Below are 23,147 nucleotides of genomic sequence, written 5' to 3'. Positions count from 1 at the left end.
ACACTAGTCAGACAGCATAGCCCAGAATGGCTTCTTGCTATATCATGAAAGGACTTTTTTATTTTTCTGAAAGAGGACACGAGTCACCAGTCCTTAATATAAGGTCAAAGAAAATATAAGCTTTAGAACACTTTGACCTGACGGCAAATACAACATATGGTTTCAATGCCATAGGACAATGTGGGATCAAATAGTTACTTAACAACTAAAGGAGCAATGAACAACATGCATACTGTATCCCCTCAACAAGCAACCTGCTAGCACATAAATGAATATCCAGATATTGAACATTATCAGAAAACATAGAAATCAAGCTTCCCTGAAAATTTGTGGAGAAAGAAATTTAGAAGATGAAACAAGCTGGCTCATTATAAGCACACCATTCAGAACATCAACCACCTTTGTAGCTTACATTAGACAACTAAACGACATTCTAGAATACTTAGTTTTATATGCCGGCACATTCATATCATGTTCAGCACAAAAGGGTAGCCTACTGAACGACAATTGTCCGCGCACTAAGAGACATGAAGCAGAAGTCCAGACCACAAACAATGATCAGTAAGCATCTATGACATATCTTCATGATAGAGATGAAGTCCAAGACCAAGGCGGGCACAAGCTCGGCGAAAAGCCATTCCTTCAGCCTTCTGGACAGGATCTCCAAAGCCTTTTTCCTCAACAGAAGCAGTTCCAGTAGCCTCTCTATAGATCTGAAAATAAGCATATCCAAAAAAAATACATTAGATATAGCCATTACTGAGAAAAAACGCGTACATTTACAGCAGTTTATCACAAGAATCGGTCACCAACTGAAATGTAGAACACTTGAACTATTAGTTTATGTAATGCAAAAACAGAGATGAGTTTATGTCAACACTAGAACATTTAGTGACAGCTAGGCCGCTCACTACGTCATTCCACATACAAATCATATGATCCATTTATACATTTCCAGCATGCATAGTCCATGATCAAAGAACCGATTATACACTCAAAAACTGAGCACACAAGATCAGTGTAAACACAAACCAGATCGAGCAAACTGAACCAAATATAACTCCGAGGAAAAGAAGGGTACCTCTGCATCAGTTCCATAGAGAGTCACACGATAGACAACAGATACAGATTTCCCATCAGATGAGTAGACAATGTTGCGAACCTCCCCAGACCATTCTGCAAAGGGTTACAAAAAATTAAGCTCTCATAGAAAGGACATATAGATATAATATATCCAGAAATTTACCTGGAGCGTGCATATTCAGAATTTTGTTAGCAAGGTGCCTGCAGAAGACATAAAAAGTGAGGTCACAAGTACACAAGATTAAAAATACATATACAGCATGTACACTCATGATCATGTGAACTGAAGCCATTTCGAACAATAAACAGAAAAATGGAGGGTTAAATTAGTCTTCCAAGCAGGGTTCTAGGGTTCTCAGGAGAGCTAACAAACAACAAAAGATTTGATGTTCGGTTTATTTGAAATGCTCTCCAGTTATAATACAGTTATCAGTCTATAAACTGAAAGGCATTGTGCTATGCATAACAGTTCTCTTGAATTTCTGCTGCACGAGAACCAATTTCGGTGACAACAATAGCCAGTGCGCATTAATATAGACCCAAAATCAATTCAGTAAACCAATTGATCACAAGTTTTTCTGATGGACTTCGTCCTAACTAAGCTTTCATCGGCATCCAAATTGATTTTAGCTCTATCAGAAAACCACCAACTGCAACATTGGGAACATAACTACAGATGTGTAAACCAACACTTTGAGTTGATCTTAGATGCAATTCCATATCGAGTAACACAAACCGCGGAGTAAAGGATAGTGCTCAACATAACCTAATGCTTATACATAAATCGGCATATAGGACCAAATCATTCTAGAAGCAAGCAGGAATCCCCTAATTAACCAGCCCTACACGGCACCGCGCAGTAAAAGCTAGAGTCCGGTGAACGATCACTGTTGACGAAGGGGGCTCAGGCTCACCATGGGATGTACTTGAGGGCGAATCCATTGTCCTCGAGGCGGGTCTTCAGGAGGGACTCGGGGACCCTCTTCCCGAGCTCCTTGAGGATGCCGGCGAGCGGCTTGCTGATGCCCTCGGTGGGGATGGGGGCGGCCTCCCCGCCGCTGGTGAAGTCGTCGTCCTCCTCCGACAGGGGCTCCGGCTCCGGCGCCCGCTGCGGCGCGCGGGCCTTCGCGGCGAAGGGGCGCGCCAGGAGCGGGGACGCTGCGCGGCGGCCGATGATGAGGCGGGCTAGGGCACCGGGAGCCATGGTGGGGAGGCGGAGGGGGAGAGGGGTTTGGTTGGGTTTTGGGAATGGGAAAGAGAGTCCCAGATATATCGTAACTTGGAAATTCCCCACCAAGTTTTGCCGACTATTGTGCCAGAAGAATCTGATTTTGATGTCAAATCTTCGTTAGATTATAAATCCAAATCGTTTTTGAACAAATTTGGCCCGGGTATTTGTACAGCAAATTAAATTAAACCGACTGAAACATTAATGCCAAAGTGTGTACTGCTCTTCATCAGCGAATCCCGTGATATCTTAATAATGCTGCTTAATAATCACTATTAGATCAACTCTGTTTGCCATTTTTAAATAAAAAGTTTGAATTGATTTGGTTGGGGTGCGCCAGCCAGGCTGTAGTGCAACGCCTGGACGACTCCCGAGGGTCCCAGTGGCAAGCCACTGTGGTGGGCCCTCTCCCATAAAAAATAAATTTAATATCATCGTGGGCACATGGCCCACATATCAGATATTAAACTGATAAGAACAGATACTACACTTGATCTTAGCCAAAAGGCCGAGAAAGGTATGAGTTAAAACGGTGGCCACCCCAGCTCTTTATAGCCTCGCGGCGTTGCGCTTCCTCCTCGCTAGGCGATGTGGTACTAAACGAGTCGCGTAGAACCAGGCGAGAGGCGAGGATGATGAACTGGCTCCGCGTGACCTCACATGGGCCTCCGGGTTAGGCCGGCCAGGCCTATATCCTGCTTAATTGGGCCTTTCTGGACAACAGCGGGCACCTCTTCTAGTCTAGAGTTTCGTAAAAAAAAACCTCTTCTAGTCTATCTAGAAAGAAAAAACAGTAGTTGCGAGCCCCGGTGGCAGTCAGGTTGGAGTAACTTTATAGGCTTTTATAACAATTCAGAGTTTGCCTAAAAAAATTCAAGTGATGATTTCCTGTGTCTCAAAAAAAAAGTGATGATTTCCTTTCCCTCAAAAAAAGTGATGATTTCCTCACCGTAAAAAAAACAGTTGAAGTGGTGCGGAAATTTTTCTCTGACGCAGAAAATTCGTGGGAAAATCACTATGATTCAAGCTGCTGCTCGGTGCAAAGTGATTTGGTAGTATAACACTGGTGCGACGGAGTTTGAGTTTCGTTCAAACTTCTGCTAATGCGGAGAACACACATGGTTGTAATTTCAGTAAATTACATCAATTCACATTTCAACCAGATGCACCGCAACAAAGTAAACGTACAGGTTCACAAAGATGCACAACGATCATCCAAAACTCACAAGTTAAAGAGTTGGGAGATATATGATTCCTAACGGAAGTACAACAAGCAGTGTTACAAATGATTCACTTGACACGTTGACATCCATTTCAATTCTGCAAGAGCCAATTCCGCTGAACCGCTACATGCAAACTAACACACACAATGGATGGTAATGCAGGTTCAATTCGTCGCATTCAGCAACTCCGGGTCAAGTTTTACCCAACCATTGTTCGTTTTCTGCCCCGCTGCCTGACTGAAAAATCCATGCAAGGAACAGAAATAAGCCATGAGGTTAGGTTAAAACATGAGGCAGCAAATGGACATCGTACTTTGCGGAAGGGCCATGGCAACATATAATACCTTGAGCTAGCTTGTTCGTAGTGGCACACCACTGCCTTGAAGCTTTTCGGTACGCTGCAAGGATCTTCTCCATCTAATTCAAAGCAAAATGGGTGGCTGTTATCCACAAAACTGGAACAGTAATAAAGGCAGTCCATGTCGAGCACGGAAAATCCCATGGCACCGGACTAACTGCTAATATATTCTGATTTGTCAAACCCCATGTTATTTTGGAACACCGTTCTTCTAAGGCAGGGTGTGAAAAACGGCTAGGAAGTCACACACAAGACATGAATATTTCCTCAAGATAAATGGAGTAGGTGTGCTAACAATCGCAGAATAACAATTTTGACAAATTAATTTAACCTTGTGGTCTCTGTATAGGTATGTCATTTCGGACACTGCACGGTGTACAGGAGGCAACTTGCGTACTAGTATGAGCAAGTATATCTACGTTGACCGACTGAAAGTAGTGCTAATATGACGATCATTATATACACATACTTTCAATATAATCAGTTCTCATGTTTTTACCATCATATTTTTTATAGAATACTATAGTATTAGAAGTGTTTCAAAAATGGACAGTTTACGGTCAAGTCAGCACCACCTGAGCATAGCAAAGAACCGTGTGAAGACTGGACGGCCGGAATCTTCCTCGACAGTCGCCGACCACATGGAGTGGCTTGCCCTTTGGGACACAGGCACTCCAAATAAAGCAAAAAATCATACTTGGCGACTAATGTGCAATGGACTCGTTGTTGGAGCCGAGCTCCTTCATCGACATATCAAGATGGGTGTGTTTTGTGCTGTATGTGGTAGGGAGGAAACGCTCTACCTTAGGTTTTGGGAATGTCATCAGCACTGTTCTGGAAATTCATGCACTCGGAATTGGGAGCTCCGGTGGCGATCCTGCCGGTTTCGGCAGGCTCTCAGAGTGCACTATCTAGATGGCTGCCATCGTGGTTTGCTGGCGCTTCAGAAGAGGAAAGAGCCACAATGGTGCAGGGTGCTTATGCACTCTGGCTACCAAGGAATGATACGCGTGAAGGCTACCAAGCTTTGAGTCCAGCACGCGTGAAGGCAAGAAGATCGCAGAGGCACGCGTGAAGGCAAGAAGATCGCAGAGGCACATGTAAGAGTCATAACTTGGGAGTAAACAAAGACACAAAATATCCTAGTGTACATGATTTACACAATTCACTTACCACACCCCCACATGAAGAATGCATGGAAATCAAGGCTCTCTCAAGAACATATAGGTCCACTGCCTTGTCCTCGGGAATAGTTGATGTAAAGCTCAGACCAAAATCAATAAGAACCTGCAAAATGAAAATATAATGTGGTAAATTGATAGCCATATGCAAACTTTTTAAGTTAACACAGTAAATAGATGAATTAAAACAGGGGAAAACAAAGAATATTGTGCGCACCAGTTGATTGGTGCTGTTCTTGATCATCATATTTGAAGTTGTCAAATCACCATGGACAAGACCTCCATCGTGTAGTTTGCCAACTGCATTACCTATCTGTGTGGCAATGTCATTAAGACGTTCTTCATTTATCCCATTTGACCCAAATCCAAGAAGAATATCTTTGACGCACAAGCCATCCACATACTCAAAGGTTAATGTATGTTGAAGAGGGTCCACAGCATACAGAACTGGTGTAGGAACACCAAGCCGCCTCGCTTTTGTCATGCATCTAGCTTCCTACAGATGGAAGGGAGACCGAGGTAAGGCAAGTTTTAATATCATTTGTACATGTTACAACCTAACACGTGAACACAGATCACTCTATGATTCTATCATTCTCTTTCAATATGAAACTGTACAAGAGTTATACTTCTATCCTTAAAAGCATATGGAACTCTTTGCTGCTTGATAAACAAAATAAGAAAGAAATTTGGTATCAATACTATTCATCTTTGAAAGAATGTTTGTACAATTAATCTTAACATAAAGAAAACTGGAAGGGGTACATTATCTCAAAAGAAAAGCACATAGGTTAAGGAGACTGACAGCATTTAAGCGTTTTAGAGTCAGCTTTGAGTCCAGCAATGGGTGACGGTACTTCTTTGAAAAGCGCTCTTTGATTACGCATTTTCGTCCAACAAATGTAGAAACAAATACCCTCTGCAAACAAGCAAACAAACTATTGAAAACAGGTACAGGACAAACTGAAACTATATAAGTCTAGAGTTTTGACTCACTCCTTCAGCCCCCTGCTTTAGTAGCACACCAAAATCTTGTTGTTGCTCCTGAGATATGTCCATAAAGTTCGATGTGCGCTTAAAACAGAACTGTAACAGTGACAATAAAGAAAAGGGGGAAAGGTCAGCAAACAAAAAAACTAATCATAACAGTATACTTTATGATAGAGAACTTCGACATAAGGATTAAGGAGGGCAGTTGCTATACAATACTGCCAGAGTGCCAGTCATTTTTGCAAACTACTATAATGGCAGAACGGCAATAAAATACTAAAAGCAAAAGTAACAGCTTCACTGAATTATAGTAGTTCACTTGACTATTAAAAACAGTAGTCATGGAACGGATTCCACATAAAAATAGGGTAATTACATGTAAGATTCAGGAAAGATTTGACAACTGATTAATTGAGTTTATTAAGTAACAACAAAAACAAGGGTCATCAACTCATCATACATAGTTCCAAACCAAAGGTTTAGAAGCAAATATGCTCGGATAAGTTGACTAGTCCCATAGTACCTAGACTCCCTGCTTTGTCCTGGGACAGAGTGTCCTACTTATTTATTGCTCGAGCAGCAGTACCCTTCTTAGTTCGGATCAAGCTCTTACAGTTCTGAGAGGTCTGTCTTTGTGCAGGACGAACTGGTCTGAATACTTCTGTCTTCAAGGGATCCAACAGATCCGATGAGCACCCTAACACAATGCCATTCTTAGTAGCATCATCCCATAACTCCTTTGCAACCTCGAACCTACCGTTCCTAGAAAGCTTTTCTATAAGCAGATCATATGTATGAGTGTCCGCTAACTCACAACTCTTCATAATTCTGAACATGTCAAGAGCATGATCAACTTTCTCTGTCCCACAAAGGATGCCAATGAGGCCATGGAAAAACTTTGCTGTCGGAAGCACCCCACTTTCAAGCATATCTTCTACAAGCCTTTTTCCTCTGATAATTCTATCGGTCAAATAGAGGACCTTAACTACAAGATAGTAGCTAACCCAGTCAGGTGAGCACCCTTCTTCTCCTTCCCTCATCAAATAGAGGATTCTGTATGCTTCTTTCACTCTTCTTGCTCGTCCCAAACAAGACAGTAAGATGTTGAAGCTGGATGAATCAGGGGTGACACCATAGGACCTCATCTCAGTTAAGATATCCATGGCCTCAGAAACAAGCGCAGAAGGATTAAACTTGAGGTTTCTATTGCACACGCAGTTTAGAAAGTCGTTGAACGACGGCAATCCCAATGGGCAGCCTGAGGACTTGATATCATCAAGGACTCTCCGAGCTTCCTTAGCATTTCCATGGACGCACCATCCATGGAGGAGGCTACGCTGAACGATGCTGACCATGGGCTCCGCTGAGAGTTTGCTCTTATGGTGCCACACAACACCCTGCGCCTCACGAGCATAGCCCTTCATGCACAATGTCTGGACCATGGCAAGGCTGCTGCACCATATGCCTTCCCCTCCAGCACCCGGGCCTTGCTGAGGCAGCAATTTCTGCCTCTCCAAGCCTCTGAACAACCTAACAGCTTCATCCTCCTTCCCTGCCTTGACAAGAGCCTCGACCACAGCGGTGAACGTCTCCGGAGCCATCCTACGGCCATCCTTCTCTCCATCTCCGACAGCAATTTTCATAGCGGTGAGGTCACCCATCCGCGCAAGCACCGCAATCGCCCTGTCGTGCTCCTCATCCCCCAATCCGGCGAGGTCCTTAGAGCGGCACCACGATAGGAACCGCAGCAGCCTCCTGCCTGAATCACTCCTCTCGCTACAAGAATCGATCACCCGCCTGACCAGGGCCGGCGATATGGCCAGGTTCAGGCGATCCAGCCTGCTTCCCACCTCGTCCAGGCTCCCGGAGCCGAAGCACACGACGTCGCGCACCGCCGCCTCGGATTCCCCCTCCTGCCACGCGCCGGAGCACATAGCGCGACGGATTCGGCAGCGTCCCAGCCTCGATCTTGGCGCGAGGGAGCTCTGGATCAGGCTAAGCGCCGTTACTGATCTCCTCATCACCGTCGCCATCACGGCCCGGTGAATCCCCAACCCAATACGGACACAATTTGGTCTGGAGCAGAGAGGAAGCGGGAGTGGTGGGTCGTGGAGAACTGACCTTTATGGGTTTACACGGCCTCCGCCGCCAACGACGCGCTGCTCCGGGGCGAGGCTGACGGAGGAGGAGGGCGGCGGCGGCGGGGTTCGGGGTTCGGAACAGAAGCACTGCTGGCCAACCAGGAGAACCTAGGCGCCCTTTGGGTAACTGGGCCGGTAAGCCGTAGCAAATCCTGCCACGTGCAGAGAAAAAATAGATTTCACACAAGAGTTTCAAAAAAACAAGAGTCCATCTTTATCTTTATATCTTTATTCTTTATCTATTTCTATTTCTATTTCTATTTTTATAATCTAATCTATTCTAATTTCTAATTTCTATTTTTAATCTATCTAATTTTAAAGGAAGGATTGTTTCTTCACTTTTTTTGGTTTGCGGTGGGACCAGATGTTTTTTCGTCTGTCACAAATCCTCTCGAGCTAGTTTGCTTTTGGTGGTGGGCTCGAACTATATCTGGCCATGGGCCGGGCCGGGCCGGGCCTGAAAAAGCCCACGGCAGAAAACTGAGGCCCAGGCCCTCCCAGGCCCTACCATCGGGCCTACTTTTCAAGTCCAAACCCGGCCCATCTGGTAAAAAGCCCTGAAAAGCCCTTAAGGCTTAGGGCCGTGGGCCGGGCCTCTTCCTTAAAATACCAATATGCCAAGCCCAAGCCCGTCCAGGCCCTGCTGGTGGGCTCAAAACTCAGGCCCAAGCCCAGCCCACGCGCAAGCCCATCGGGCCTAGGCCCTGGATTTTAGGGCCGGGACTGGGTGGGCCGACAGGGCCGGGCCTAAGATGGCCAGGACTAGCTCGAACCAGCAACCAGCTGCTGCCACACCCGCGTACCTAGCCATTACACCAGCCTGCCTTCGGTGCAAGTTTAGCAGCGCGGCCTTTAAAGAAAAGAGAGAGTGGCAAAGCAAAACACAAAAAAGGCTAACAAAAAATTGTGTGTGAGTGGGACCAATCATATGACCTCCCGTAAGTTAACAACGTCCCTAGCCATTGTAGTTCTTCGGTTTTTTTTATCTAAAAATTGCAGCGAAAGATTTAAACTTTGTTAAGTTTGCAAAAAAAATTGAAAAGAAGTGAACAAATTTTCAAAATCTAAACAATGTTTGAATTTCTGGACAAATTTGAAAACAAGATTATTTTTTTGAAAAATGAACTAAAAAGAAACCTTGAGTTAGTAAATTGGGCTAGCTCGTACTTCTTTCTATTACATTCATCCATCATTATTAAGCCAGGTGCAATGAGTATGTCCGTTATTTTTGGGCCGTTCGATAAAAATGCTTGATTTATTCTCTCCAGCAGATCGTTATAGGGCATCAGCCAATGTATGCGATGGGTTTTCTTTCCTTCGACTGGTGCATTGTATGCGGGCTCAATTATCCCACGTGGCAGCCAAAATGTAATATTTACGTGGAAATTGCTTCTTCACACAGTCACTGGCTACAGTTAGATGCATTTAATCTTCACGCGAGGCTGTCTCTTGGTCGTAGAGTTTTGCCCTCGAGCGCTTTAAATTCAGATGAGAGGGTTTATTTACTTATCAATTTAAATACTGGCTTCTCATTTTCTTACACTAAATTTCATCAGTTCATATATGTTTACAAGTTGTGTGGAAAATCAATAAACCGCTTCATGAATTGATAGAGGGTGAGGAGTGGGTACCGATTATCCCTGGAGAAACGAACACATAATTGTTTTGTTATAAATGAGTAGGGAGGATTTAACTCACATTTCTCAAAAAGAAGAAATCAAGTCCCAATGTTCTGGATGCTTTTTACGCGGGATTGTCGATGAACATGAGATAGACAGTATATTACGCGGGATTATGATATAACTTAATATAAAATTGCAATCCGACAATGTTTAACTTGGCCGTATTGTATGTTCATCAACTGCACATTCACAACCTAGATTTAGGGTTAATACATATATATATGATTATAAGTTCAAATATAGTGCGGAGTGCCCTTAGGGAAATTAAGTGTGTCAGTTAAAACTACTTAATGAGTTGATATGTCATACTTGCACATCTAATGTTCTCTAAATTTAAGTACACATCAATTTTCTCTCCCGTTGCAATGCACAGACATATGTGCTAGTAATTTCCTAAAAAAATACATGAGACTTAAAAAAACTTCAGGTGAGTTTATATTAATAAACTAAAAATAGTAGAAAAATGAGGAAGAGGAAGGATCAGAGAAAGACTCGATAGAGGATTAGTAAATGAGATTTGGTCAAGATTGTTCCCACAGGTGGCATTAGAGAACTTGGAATTTAACCACCGGTCATTGTTAGTTAACACAGAGTATTATTCCTAGCCGGTTGCAGGTGGAAGTGGCCAGCAGAAAAAGTTTGAAGCTCGCTGGTTACGGGAAGAGAAGTTTAATGAGACGGTACTACAGGCTTGGGCGAAGGTTGGCTCTGATCCAATGGCAACAAATATTTATAAAAAGCTTAATATGATGCACACAGTTTCATGATTGGGACCAGCGGGTCTTAAAAAAACCAAAAAAGCGTTTGCGTAAAGCTCAGCGAGACATGGAAAAAGTAATGTCCGGGCCGATGAATGCGGAAAATGAGGAGAAAAAGAAAGAGCTGGAGGAACTAATAGAATACTTATTGGAATTGGAGGAGATCCAAGCAAGGCAGATTTCACGGACGACCTGGCTAACTAGCGGTGACCAGAATACCGTGTTCTTTCAGGCGTTCGCACCTGCGAGAATGAAAAGAAATTTCATCAAGAAACTTAAAAGTGAAGGTGGAAATTGGTTAGAAGGTAATGCAGCCCTTAATCTCCATGTTCAGAATTATTTTTCTAACCTTTTCACACAAGAAGTGCAGCAAACAAGTCCGGAAGTGCTAGCTAAAGTGCAACCGAAAGTCACAAATCAAATGAATGATATGTTGATGGCATCGTTCACGGCAGAAGATGTTCGCAAGGCTGTTTATAGTATTGGAGATCTGAAGGCGCCCGGGCCTGATGGATTGCATGCTATATTTTTCAAAAAGTATTGGCATATTCTTGGAGAGGAAATAACTCAGGAGGTAATGGTTGCAATAAATTCCAGGAAAATTCCAGATGAGTGGAATGATACAACAATTGTCATGATCCTCAAGGTTGAATCCCCTGAACTAGTTACTCAGTTTCGTCCTATTAGCTTATGCAATGTCCTTTATAAAATTGTTTCAAAGATGTTAGCACTACGCTTGGAAAACATTCTGCCGGAAATTATATCCCCAACGCAAAGTACTTTTGTTCCGGGTAGAATGGTTACGGATAACATCTTGATAGTATATGAATGTATTAATAAGATAAAAAACAAGAGGTCGGGCAAAACGGGATTATGTGCGGTTAAGCTTGACGTGCACAAAGTATATGACCGAGTTGAATGGAATTTTCTGAGGGATACGATGCACAAACTAGGCTTTCATGAGCATTGGATTGATATGATGATAGCGTGCGTCAACTCGGTGAGGTATAAAGTGAGATTCAATTCTCAGGAAACAGATATTTTTACTCCTACTAGGGGGATTAGGCAGGGGGATCCCCTCTCCCCTTACCTCTTTCTCCTTTGCGCGGAAGGGCTTTCTAGTCTATTGCAGTTTGAAGAAGAGGTTGGTGGCATTAAGGGAATAAGAGTGTGCAGAAATGCACCATCGGTATCACACCTTTTATTTGCTGATGACTCTCTAATTCTCATGAGCGCAGATGTTTTAAATGTAGCTTCCTTACATCGTGTGCTAGATTCCTACTGCCAAAGTTCAGGTCAAATGGTGAGTCTATCAAAATCAAGTATATTTTTTAGTCCTAATACACATGTGGTATCTAGGACTGAAATTTGCCAGTTGCTTCATATTGATACGGAGGCTCCATCTGATAAATATCTTGGCCTGCCTGCCATGGTGGGGGCGGATAGGAGCGATTGTTTCAGACACTTTTGTGAAATGATAAATGAAAGACTCAAGGGATGGATGGAGAAGCAGCTGTCCGCTGGCGGTAAGGATATTATATTAAAGTCGGTGGCTCAGGCTATCCCAGTTTTTGCTATGTCAGTATTTAGCTTACCTTTGGGTATTTGTAAGGATACCACAGATTTAATTGCTCAGTTCTGGTGGGGTGATGATGAGGAACATAGGAAGTGCATTGGTTCTCTTGGTGGAAATTGTGCTATCCAAAAAATGAGGGGGGTATGGGATTCAAGGACCTCCAATCCTTTAATCTTGCGATGCTCGTGAAACAAAGTTGGAGACTTATTACTAATCCAGACTCCCTTGGTGCAAGAGTTATTAAGGCCAAGTATTTCCCTAATGGAACCCTTTTGCAGGCTACTCCAAAGAATGGTTCTTCTTTCACCTGGCAGAGTATACTGATGGGACTAGAAAATTTTAAGCTTGGTTATATCTGGAGGATTGGGACCGGCGAGATGGTCAATATTTGGAATGAACCATGGGTCCCAGCTAGTCCGAATAGAAGAATTATCACTGTCAGAGGACAAACGATTGTGACACGAGTTAGTGTAAGTGCATCTAGTGCCACCCCTAGTTGGTTTTGGAGTATTGCCGACAAACCTGGTTGAGGGACTAATGTGTTTGTGAGAATTGCAGGATAACACAGGTAGTAGTCCCTCATTGATTCGGTTTTCCTACCGGAGATGACCCCTAAAAATGTATGAAGACATTGAAGACAAAGGTGCTATGTGAAGATATTCACATTAAAGACTATGACAAGAGAAGACATTGAGTGAAGACTATGGAGCGCGAAGACTTAGTTGTTTCCTTGTTTCCTTTTCTTCTTTGTTGAGTCATAGGAACAGCCGCACTGTTAAGTGGGGTCCTAGTGAACAAAGTCAGAGTGACTGAAGTGATGCTTAACCAAAATCCTATGTCTTCGAGCGAAGACAATGAGAGCGAATCTTATCCAGAGCTAGATGATTCAACTTTACTTGTAGCCCAAGTAAAGTTGTTGCGTGTGTTTGAAATCTGACCGTTGGAACACGTGTCAGTTCCTTAGTGACTTAGGGTCATTTCGGACAAATCAGGTCGGGTTGCCTAGTGGCTACAAATAGCCCACCCCCTACACCATAAATTGGTTGGCTTCTCAGAGTTAGTGCACGACTTTTGTCGATTGAGAGCAACCCACCTCGAAGCCTTTGAGAGAGAAATCCTTGCGAGGACAAAGCCCTAAACACCCAGAGCCAAAGAGTGTTAGGCATCACTGAAGTCTTCCTGTCTGTGTGATCTGAAGACTTGTTACACTTGAGGACTGTGAATCCTCCAGCCGGTTAGGCGTCACATTCTGAGCATCCAAGAGCCATTGTGGATCGTCGGTGAACGAAGTCTGTGAAGGTTTGAAAGTCTCCCTTGAAGACTTACCAGAGTGATTGGGCGAGGACTGGGTGTCCTTAGCTCAAGGGGAATAAGGTGCAGACACGGTCTTTTGAGTTAAATCTTAGCCTCCCTAACCAGACGTACAGTTGTCACAGCAACTGGAACTGGTCCAACAAATCATTGTCTTCAACGAGCAACTAGTTATATCCTTTCCATCTATTTATTTACAGTTGGTCATTGTGAAGTCATTGTCTGTTTGCATTATCTATTTGTCTTCACTCTGTGACTGCTTGTTCTGATTGGCTTCATACTGTTTTCCATCCTGATCCATACCGCCTAGATGCTATTAGTTTTCGTGCTTTCACTTCATTGAATACTTGACTATGGCTTGCCTAGTGTAGTCTACTTTCCGCTGCATGTTAATAGGTTCATTTCTATCGATTGTCTTTGAAACTTACATGTTTTGAAGACTTTCATAAAAATCGCCTATTCACCCCCCCTCTAGTCGATCACTAGCACTTTCAATTGGTATCAGAGCAAGGTACTCCCTTGTTCTGTGTGATTCGGTTTAACCACCTGGAGTTTTAGCTATGTCGACTGCAGGGATAATCAAAGTCTCCGCTGCGTGCCCCGTCTTCGATGGCACTGATTATCCCAAATGGAAGACTATGATGAGGAAGCGACTCCTTGCAATGGACAGTGAGCTTTGGACGGACACAGAGATTGGCCTCACCGACTTATGCAAGATGGCAGATGCCGAAGACATTCAGAAGTTCACTATGCTGGATGTCAAGGCGAAGGACATTATATGCTCCTCTCTGTCCAAAGATGAGTTCGGGCGCATCATGCATCTCTGCAATGCAAAGCTTATATGGGATCAGATTTCTGATGTTTATGAAGGTCATCAGACATGTCAGGATCCCTGGTTCCTCGACTTCAAGGAGTCACTTAAAACAATGTCTCCCGAACCCGATCCATCCTCTCCAACCTACTGCTTCATGGCACGTGGTGCCAAGGTAAACTCACGTGATGCTTACTTTCAAACATCAAGTGAAGATGACTCTGATTGTAATTCCAAACCCAGCTACAAAACACTTGCTAAAATTGCAACTGAACAACAGAAAGCTATGGAACATATTCAAAAATTGTTAGACAAAAGCGATGACCTGTTGGACGCTGAAATGACTCAATCTCAGTCCTTAATTGAAGACATAAAAAATCTTCATGTTAATTATGAGGAACTTGAAAGTCGTCATGAAACGCTCTCAACAACTCATGAAAAGCTTTCCTACGATTATCTTCAAAGGAAGCAAGAACTTGAGAAATTGAGAGCGGCTCATGAAGATCTTCAAAAGGAAAACAAGTCACTTCGCGCCGAACAGACCAGTCCCGCTCAGGAAGGATTTGAACCACCATGTCTTAAATGCCTTGAGTGTGATAACGCTACTTTTGTTGCTGGATGTTCTACTGCTGCTACCGTTGCAATACCTTCAACTGTTGATGTGGTAACTAACCCCTCTGTTGAGGATGCCACTGCTATTGTTGATGAAAATGCTAGGTTGAAGACATTGCTTGAAACAGGGATGTACAAAAGTCTCAAAGGGCATCAGACACTATGTGATGTCCTCAAAAGGCAGATCCTGAACCGAAACCCTAGGAAAGAGGGTGTTGGGTTGGAGAGGAAAATGAATGCTGATGGCTCTTACTGGAAACCTGAGCAGTATCCCAAAACCACATGGGTTGCTGCAAAGTAACCTTCAGTGGATCCATCCACCCTATCTGGCTTCACTTGTGCTAATCCCATCATCATTGATGAATCCTTTGATGAAAACTATAAACTGTTTAAGAATCAGAATGGTGAAGTGTTTGCCAGGTATATTGGTACTAACTGCAGGAATGGGCCACCTATGAAGAAAGTCTGCGTGCCAAAAAGGTGTCTGGAGAATCTTCTTGCGAATGTCGTCATGACACCACAAGGGAAGAAGACAAACCCCAGACCACAGGCTTCATATGGTCCAAAGGCTTCATATAGACAGTTTCATCAAATGTTTTGCAGGGAAACCATACTCAGGCCTATGAATATGAGCGTGTTTCATCAAACCGCCATGTTCATAAGACCCATAACTACTCTGCTTATTCTTATGAGTACTATTCTCCACCTGCAAGACTATTTGCTAGGGCTCCAAAGCCAAAGTTCTCAGATGCTGCACTTAGACTCATTACTTCGAAGCCACCCTTGAAGATGTGGGTGGCTAAGAAAGCTTAACTATCTTTTGCAAGGAAAGGTCTCCAGCCGAAAATCAAATGCGTCTGAAGCTATTGCTGGGGACCTAAAACATCTTGTAGGGCGCAAGATCAAATGCCCAAATGGTGTTATTATGTATTTTGTTCCTGAGTCATTTGCTACTTGTCCTATCAGTCCTAACCTCGATCTAAGCTTTAATAATCCTCTTGCTCGTCAAATGTTTATGCTTCACAATGCTCTTCATGAAGCCTATCCCCCTAACTGCATTGTAGGGTATGACACCAGCTGCTTCAGAATGGATTATTGATAGTGGATGTACTAATCACATGACTGGCAAACGAAGTCTTCTCATGGACTCAACCCTACGTCCATCTGACAAAAGTCACATCACATTTGCTGATACTGGTAAAAGCAAGGTATTGGGTCTAGGTAGAGTTGCAATCTCAAAGGATCAACACATGCATAAAGTGATGCTTGTTAAATCCCTTGGTTTCAACTTAATGTATGTCTCAATGCTTTGTGATTTGAACATGATTGTGATATTTGGAAAATATCGTTGCCTTGTTCTAATGGAATCTGACAAGCCTCTAGTCTTTGAAGGGTATCGGAAAGATGATTTGTACATGGTAGATTTCTTAGCAGGACCACAGCTTTCCGTATGTCTTCTTGCAAACGCTTCAGAATGCTGGCTCTGGCATCGGAGGCTAGGGCATCACTCATAAGTTCACAGCTCCGTACACACCGTAGCAGAATGGCATCATGGAACGCAAGAACAGAACACTCATTGAGATGGCTCGGACGATGCTCGATGAATACAAGACACCAAGAAAGTTCTGGCCTGAAGCTATTGATACTGCATGCCATGTCATCAACCGTGTTTATCTTCACAAGCTTCTGAAGAAAACATCCTATGAACTCCTCACCGGTAAGAAGCCAAATGTGAGTTACTTCAGAGTATTTGGTGCTAGGTGCTGGATCAAGGATCCACATCACACTTCAAAATTTGCACCGAAAGCACATGAAGGTTTTATGCTTGGTTACGGAAAGGATTTGCACTCCTACAGAGTCTTCAACCTCTTTCACTATAAAGTGGTTGAAACTGTGGATGTGTGGTTCGATGAGACTAACGGCTCGCAAAGAGAGCACCTACCAAATGTGCTAGATGAAATTCCACCCAGTGAATCCATCAAGCTTATGGGAACTGGAGAAATCATACCGTCTGAAGTACAACCTGAAGAGGAACTTATCATCTCTGTACCTAATCAACCTGAAGACAATGCTCATCCTGAAGACAATCCTTCAAACGATGACAATGATCAGCAAGAGCAAAATCTTCGTCCAGTTCATCCTCGTGTTGCAAATGAAGTACATATTGAGAAGATAATTGATAGCATCAATGCACCTGGTCCACTCACTCGTTCAAGGGCAACACAACTAGCAAATTTCTGTGGGCACTTTGCATTCGTCTCAATATCTGAACCCAAAAAAGTTGATGAAGCCTTCATGGAACCTGAATGGATTCAAGCTATGCAAGAAGAGCTTCAACAGTTTGAGCTGAATAATGTATGGGAACTGGTCAAGCGTCTTGATCCTCGTAAACACAATATCATAGGCACTAAATGGATATATCGCAACAAGCAAGATGAGCATGGTCAAGTTGTCAGAAACAAGGCTCGTCTCGTTGCTCAAGGATACACTCAAGTCGAAGGAATTGACTTCGATGAAACATTTGCTCCTGTGGCTAGGCTTGAAGCTATATGCATACTGCTACCCTATGCAAATCGTCATAACATCCTTCTGTATCAAATGGATGTGAAGAGCGCCTTTCTCAATGGCAAGATTGAAGAAGAAGTGTATGTTGCACAACCGCCTGGTTTTGAAGATCCAAAATATCCTGACATGGTTTACAAGCTCAACAAGGCACTGTATGGCCTCAAACAAGCCCCTCGTGCTTGGTATGACACACTCAAAGACTTCCTGAATAGCAAAGGCTTCAAACCTGGTTCCCTGGATCCCACACTCTTCACGAAGACATATGATGGTGAACTGTTTGTGTGCCAAATATATGTGGATGACATTATCTTCGGTTGCACTAATCATAAATACAGTTATGAGTTTGGATACATGATGCAAGAGCAATATCAGATGTCCATGATGGGTGAGCTGAAGTTCTTCCTTGGTCTTCAAATATGGCAGCAACGCAACGACATCTTCATATCTCAAGAGAAATACCTCAAAGATTGCCTAAAGAAGTTTGGAATGCAAGACTTCAAAGGTTATACGACGCCAATGCCTACCAAGAGTCATCTGGATTCTGACGCCAATGGTAAAGAGTTCGATCAAAAGGTATACCACTTCATGATTGGTTCTTTGCTTTATTTATGTGCATCTAGGCTAGATATCATGCTTAGTGTTTGCATGTGAAAGATCGTGGATGTCGCCTAGAGGGGGGGGGGGTGAATAGGCGCTTTTAAAATAATTATGGTTTAGGCTTGAACAAATGCGGAATAAACCTAGCGGTTAATTTGTCAAGCACAAAACCTACAACAACTAGGCTCACCTATGTGCACCAACAACTTATGCTAAGTAAGATAAACTACTAGGTGATAGAAAGATATATGACAAGAAACAATATGGCTATCACAAGGTAAAGCACATAAGTAAAGAGCAAAGAGGGTGCCCAAACACCCAAGAGTAATAAGCTTCTCAAACTTCACTTCCACGTATCACCGTGGAGAACTCAAACCGATGCACCAAATGCAATGGCAAGGGCACACGGAGTGCCCAAGTCCTTCTCTCCCAATCCGACCAAAGCAACTAATGCTAGGGAAGAAAATGAGAGGAAGAACGAAAGAAGAACACGAAGAACTCCAAGATCTAGATCCAAGGGGTTCCCCTCACTTAGAGGAGAAAGTGATTGGTGGAAACGTGGATCTAGATCTCCTCTCTCTTTTCCCTCAAGAACTAGCAAGAATCATTGGAGGGATTGAGAGTTAGCAAGCTCGAAGAAGGTCAACAATGGGGGAAGAACACGAGCTAAAAGGATAAGGTTCATTGGGGAAGAAGACCCCCTTTTATAGGTGGGAAAAAATCCAACCGTTATGCTCACAGCCCGCACAGAGCGGTACTACCGCTCCAAGGAGCGGTACTACCGCTAGGACGGAAGTACCCCTTTGAAAAACAACAGCGAGGAGGCAAAAGGCCAGAAGAACCGCCGGAGCAGTACTACCGCTCGTCCTCACGGTACTACCGCTCGACCTCACGGTACTACCGCAAATGGTAGCGGTACTACTGCTTGCGAGCGGTACTAAAAAAATACATCCGGGCCTACCACCGCAAGACTTGGGACGAGTTTTTGGTCCGGAGCGGTACTACCGCTATAGGAGCCGCGATAGTACTGCTCTGGAGCGGTAGTAAAAAATTACATCCGCTCCAATTCGCGGTAGTACCGCTGCAGCCTTTTCAGAACACCAAAACTGCCACAACTTTTGCAAACGGACTCCGAATTCGATGAAACCAAATTTGTTGGAAAGCTAGCGACAAGGGCTAACACAATATTCAAAGAAATATCAATAATAAGCAAATGATAAAAGGCCCATAAGAAAATGGTGAGAACCCTTCCTCAGAAAAGACCGGTAAAACCTCCAACACCGAAAACATCATAGAAGATGCATGCGAACTCCGTTTTCGATGAACTCAAGCTTATCATCAAGATGACCATAAGCTCTAAGATTCACAAAGAGAACCAAACAAGAACCAAGAAATATGATGCAAGGATGCAATGGTTTGAGCTCTCTACTAACGATACGATCAAGCTACCAACTTGAGAGCCCCCTTGATAGTACGGCAAACGATCCTATAACCCGGTCTCCAAACTACCACCATGAGACCGGTAAAATAGAAAACCTATAAAGGGCAAACCTTTGCCTTGCACATGGTCCACTTGAGCTAGATGATGACGATCTTGACTCCCTCAAGTTGGACCACCTTTCTTGATTGCGTTGGCTCGATGAAGACTAGATGATTGCTCCCCCATAGTCCACTATGGGTGAGCCACTCTTCGGCACATCTTCACAAGTCCATTGTCACCACAATGGACGGCAAGCTTCAAGCACTTGATCTCTTCGCGATGATCCACTTGAACTTGCACACGGCAATATTGATGACGATCACCACTTGATGTCATCCTCTCCATGGGTTGAGTGATATCTTCCTCTTGACACAAGCCCATGAACATGTACCTAACCCCACGTAGAACTCTCACATAGACCATGGGTTAGTACACAAAGCACAATGGACAATGCTTACCAAACCATGGGATCACTTGATCCCTCTCGGTACATCTTCTACGCTTTGTGAGTTGATCAACTTGATTCACTCTTGACTTAGTCTTGATCAACCTTGAATCTTTCCAACTCTCTTCATTTGGATGATGTCTTGAAGGTAAACATGAATGATCACACAATCTTCTTCTTCAAGACATGCTTGCAATAAGCTCAACTCTCACATGACCAAGCTTTGGATAATTCCTTAATAGCACCTTGGTCAACACAAACTCTCCTTGAAACCAACACATGTACTTCAAGAAAAGCCTATGGACAAAACCTTCAAATATAACTCAAGGCAACCATTAGTCTATAGAGATTGTCATCAATTACCAAAACCAAACATGGGGGCACCGCATGTTCTTTCAATCTCCCCCATTTTGGTAATTGATGACAATCACTTTCAAGAGAGTTTATACAAGGAATTATGCATCACCATGCACTGCAACAACCAATAATGCATGCGAATGAGATGCAAAAGCTAAGGAAACATAAACCAAAGCTTCTCCACAAAACTCTCTGAAACTTCTCCCATTGGCATCGATTGCCAAAATGGGTGAAAAGCTTAGAGGGCCAATATAAATTGTGGTCCTCCATAAATTGTGTATTTCTCAACAAGAGAGTGGAATGCAATACACACATCCAGCGGTAAATACTTGGAGGAAGACAAACTATATTGAGGCCCAAAGATTGCAAAAGGAAGATATGCCACAAAGACATAACAAAGAGAGAAACAAGCAACCAAGCAATCAAAAGATATCTATTGAAGCAAGCTATCAAAAGATACCAATTGAACCAACTAGCCCAATGATCCTACGAGCCACATGAATAAAAGATATTATGACATGAGCAAAGGAGTGTTCTAAAGAAACTAGAGAGGCTCCCCATGATTTGTGCACACATAAGAATATTTGAATTCGGAAACAAAGTGCACAAAATAGGATCATAGCTCCCCCAAAATCAATAGAAACTTACAACAAGTGCAAGTGAGCATATAGGAAACTAAGCCTAGTACATGTAACAAACACATGGTTGAGCAAAAGTGAAAGAGACAACTTAAGAATGGGCTCAACCAAAATGATGTGTGTGAGTCAAGGCAATGCACTTGAGAAGACTAATGTACTGATGAGCATTAAGCATCAATAAAGTCTTGAAAGATTGAGGCAACACAGTGCAAGGCCTATCATTCCCACACACAACAAGCAAATGGGTTCACAAGCTTACTAATAAGCATATAGAGAACCTATGCTTGTGACAACCCGCGGTGAAGATAGAAGATGAAAGGTGCGTCAAGACGAGGGATGCCAATTAAGATGGCAAAAACCTCGTAAAGAAAAGCATGAGGAAAATAATGTTCACCACACAAGAGCGCATCAAGATGCAACGATAGAAGAGACGCACTCAAGGCAAAAGCTTTCACGGAGCCACCAAAGAAATAACATAAGAAAGACAAGGTGGATGTGAAAGAAAGGATATCATCTAGAGATGTAATTTCTCTCAAGTGTATATGGTTCTAGGTAGACTAGATCATGATGATATATATCTACAAAGAAGGATGTACACCCGAAATAGTTACAACACGAAGGAACAAGATATCCAAAAGGAAGTCATACATATACCAATAAGATATTTGCTTGGAAGCATAGCACATGGCTAGATATGGTCTTATAGTATATAAATGATTTCCTACCACACACCCATCAAAGACATCACAACTAGCAACGAGACATCATTGTTGGGATGCTTTGAGAAAGGAAACAAGTATCACAAGAAAGAATGGATAACATGCCATGATACAACCTACACAAGGTTGATGCAAGAAATGTGTGCATGAAGTATATGAAGATACTTGTTACCGAGATAACATTGGAAGGATGTAGTAGATACCAATTGAAGGTACAAAGTAGTTCATTGATCATCCTAGCTTGACTCCAATAAGCACATGGTTACAACACCTTCCTTGTGAGTGAGCCGAGCATCCAATGCATCTCCACTTGTTCCTAGAACAATAACACAAACAAAATGGTACCCAAACTCATTGGGACCAAAGAGTTAGAGAACCAACAACACATAGGACAAACTCCACATAAATATGTGCATATAGATATGAAAATGAATTTCATGCACATCTCATCCAATTTGAGACTTGGTGGAGTTCCCCCTATATATTGGGTCAAAGAAATAAAACATGCCAAAGAAACTACAAGAAGTAAATATGCATGCTCAAGACTTTCAAGAACTGATACCAAATGAATAAAACATCACTTGGAGGATATCCATAAAAGATACATCAAGGAATGAGATATCCATTGATACACTCAAAAAAGGTATCAAACTCCCAAAAGAGAGGATGGTTCCAAACAAACCAAGCTCTCTACAAAGTTTCATGATGGCACAAAGTACCAAAATGAAAACGGCTTGCCTTCCACCAACACACACTTGATAAGGATCGCAAGACGAGTGTTTTATAGAAAATAGGATAGCTCCCCCAAGACTAGTGCATTGAGAGAATTTGCATTTGAATACAAAATGCACAAGGTGGGATCACCACTTTCACTATATCTAGAAAACACTAAACAAGATCCACAAGTGGTATGGAAGACAAAGGGAGATGATACAAACCTTGGCAAGAGAAAACGCAAATAAAAAACAAAAGCCAATGTAAAGATGATCAATAAATTCTACCACAAAAGTGAGTACCAATTGTCGAAAGACAAGAAGTAAATGGAAATAATTCCCGGTGGTAGATAGCAAGGATATCCGACATCATCTTCACACCATACAAAAAGCAAATTGCAACTTGTAGAGCTAACATGCCACCTAGGAACAAGATAATTTACAATATCAACTCTAGATGACAATATCTCAAATGTACACATTTTCTAGGCTAGTAATATACACATAGCATATTACTCCCCCATAATGTGATACCAATTAAAGATAGACAAGAGGCAATTAAAGGATCCAACAAGAGATAATTAATGGACTATTTAGAATTTGAATTTATTATGAGAAGACATACCACATAGTGACTAGATAAGCTTGCAATATCAATACTAAGTGGTATTCCCCATGT

At 42.8% G+C, this 23,147-nt stretch overlaps 2 protein-coding genes and 1 non-coding gene across 5 annotated transcripts; all 3 read right to left on the bottom strand.

Moving 5' to 3' along the window:
- Positions 1-258: 258 nt before the first annotated feature.
- LOC119269800 (DNA repair RAD52-like protein 1, mitochondrial) lies at positions 259-2,339 on the bottom strand. Its single transcript, XM_037551722.1, has 4 exons — positions 1,998-2,339; positions 1,247-1,284; positions 1,082-1,176; positions 259-713 (listed from the first exon to the last, which is right to left on the bottom strand). Exons 1-4 carry the CDS (start codon positions 2,285-2,287, stop codon positions 570-572), a joined length of 567 nt encoding a protein of 188 aa, XP_037407619.1. The 5' UTR covers positions 2,288-2,339; the 3' UTR covers positions 259-569.
- A 298-nt stretch (positions 2,340-2,637) lies between these two features.
- LOC119273928 lies at positions 2,638-2,832 on the bottom strand. The gene has a single exon (XR_005135056.1). It is a non-coding gene; the product is annotated as a U2 spliceosomal RNA (small nuclear RNA).
- Positions 2,833-3,439: 607 nt separating this feature from the next.
- LOC119269799 (EKC/KEOPS complex subunit bud32-like) lies at positions 3,440-8,341 on the bottom strand. Of its 3 annotated transcripts, XM_037551721.1 has the most exons (8): positions 6,677-8,153; positions 6,203-6,264; positions 6,070-6,159; positions 5,879-5,992; positions 5,291-5,569; positions 5,066-5,179; positions 3,879-3,951; positions 3,440-3,771 (listed from the first exon to the last, which is right to left on the bottom strand). In XM_037551721.1, exons 1-8 carry the CDS (start codon positions 8,094-8,096, stop codon positions 3,734-3,736), a joined length of 2,190 nt encoding a protein of 729 aa, XP_037407618.1. In that variant the 5' UTR covers positions 8,097-8,153; the 3' UTR covers positions 3,440-3,733. The 3 variants fall into 3 exon arrangements, with proteins under 3 accessions (XP_037407618.1, XP_037407617.1, XP_037407616.1); XM_037551720.1 differs by lacking the exons at positions 6,203-6,264; positions 6,677-8,153 and adding an exon at positions 8,185-8,341 and having other exon boundaries at positions 3,497-3,771; XM_037551719.1 differs by lacking the exon at positions 6,203-6,264 and having other exon boundaries at positions 3,497-3,771; positions 6,587-6,683.
- Positions 8,342-23,147: the final 14,806 nt, after the last annotated feature.

Source organism: Triticum dicoccoides, chromosome 3A, assembly GCF_002162155.2.
Source record: "Triticum dicoccoides isolate Atlit2015 ecotype Zavitan chromosome 3A, WEW_v2.0, whole genome shotgun sequence".
Taxonomy (NCBI): Eukaryota; Viridiplantae; Streptophyta; class Magnoliopsida; order Poales; family Poaceae; genus Triticum; species Triticum dicoccoides.
The sequence above is the reverse complement of the archived record's forward strand: the minus strand, read 5'-3'. Positions and strand labels throughout refer to the sequence as shown.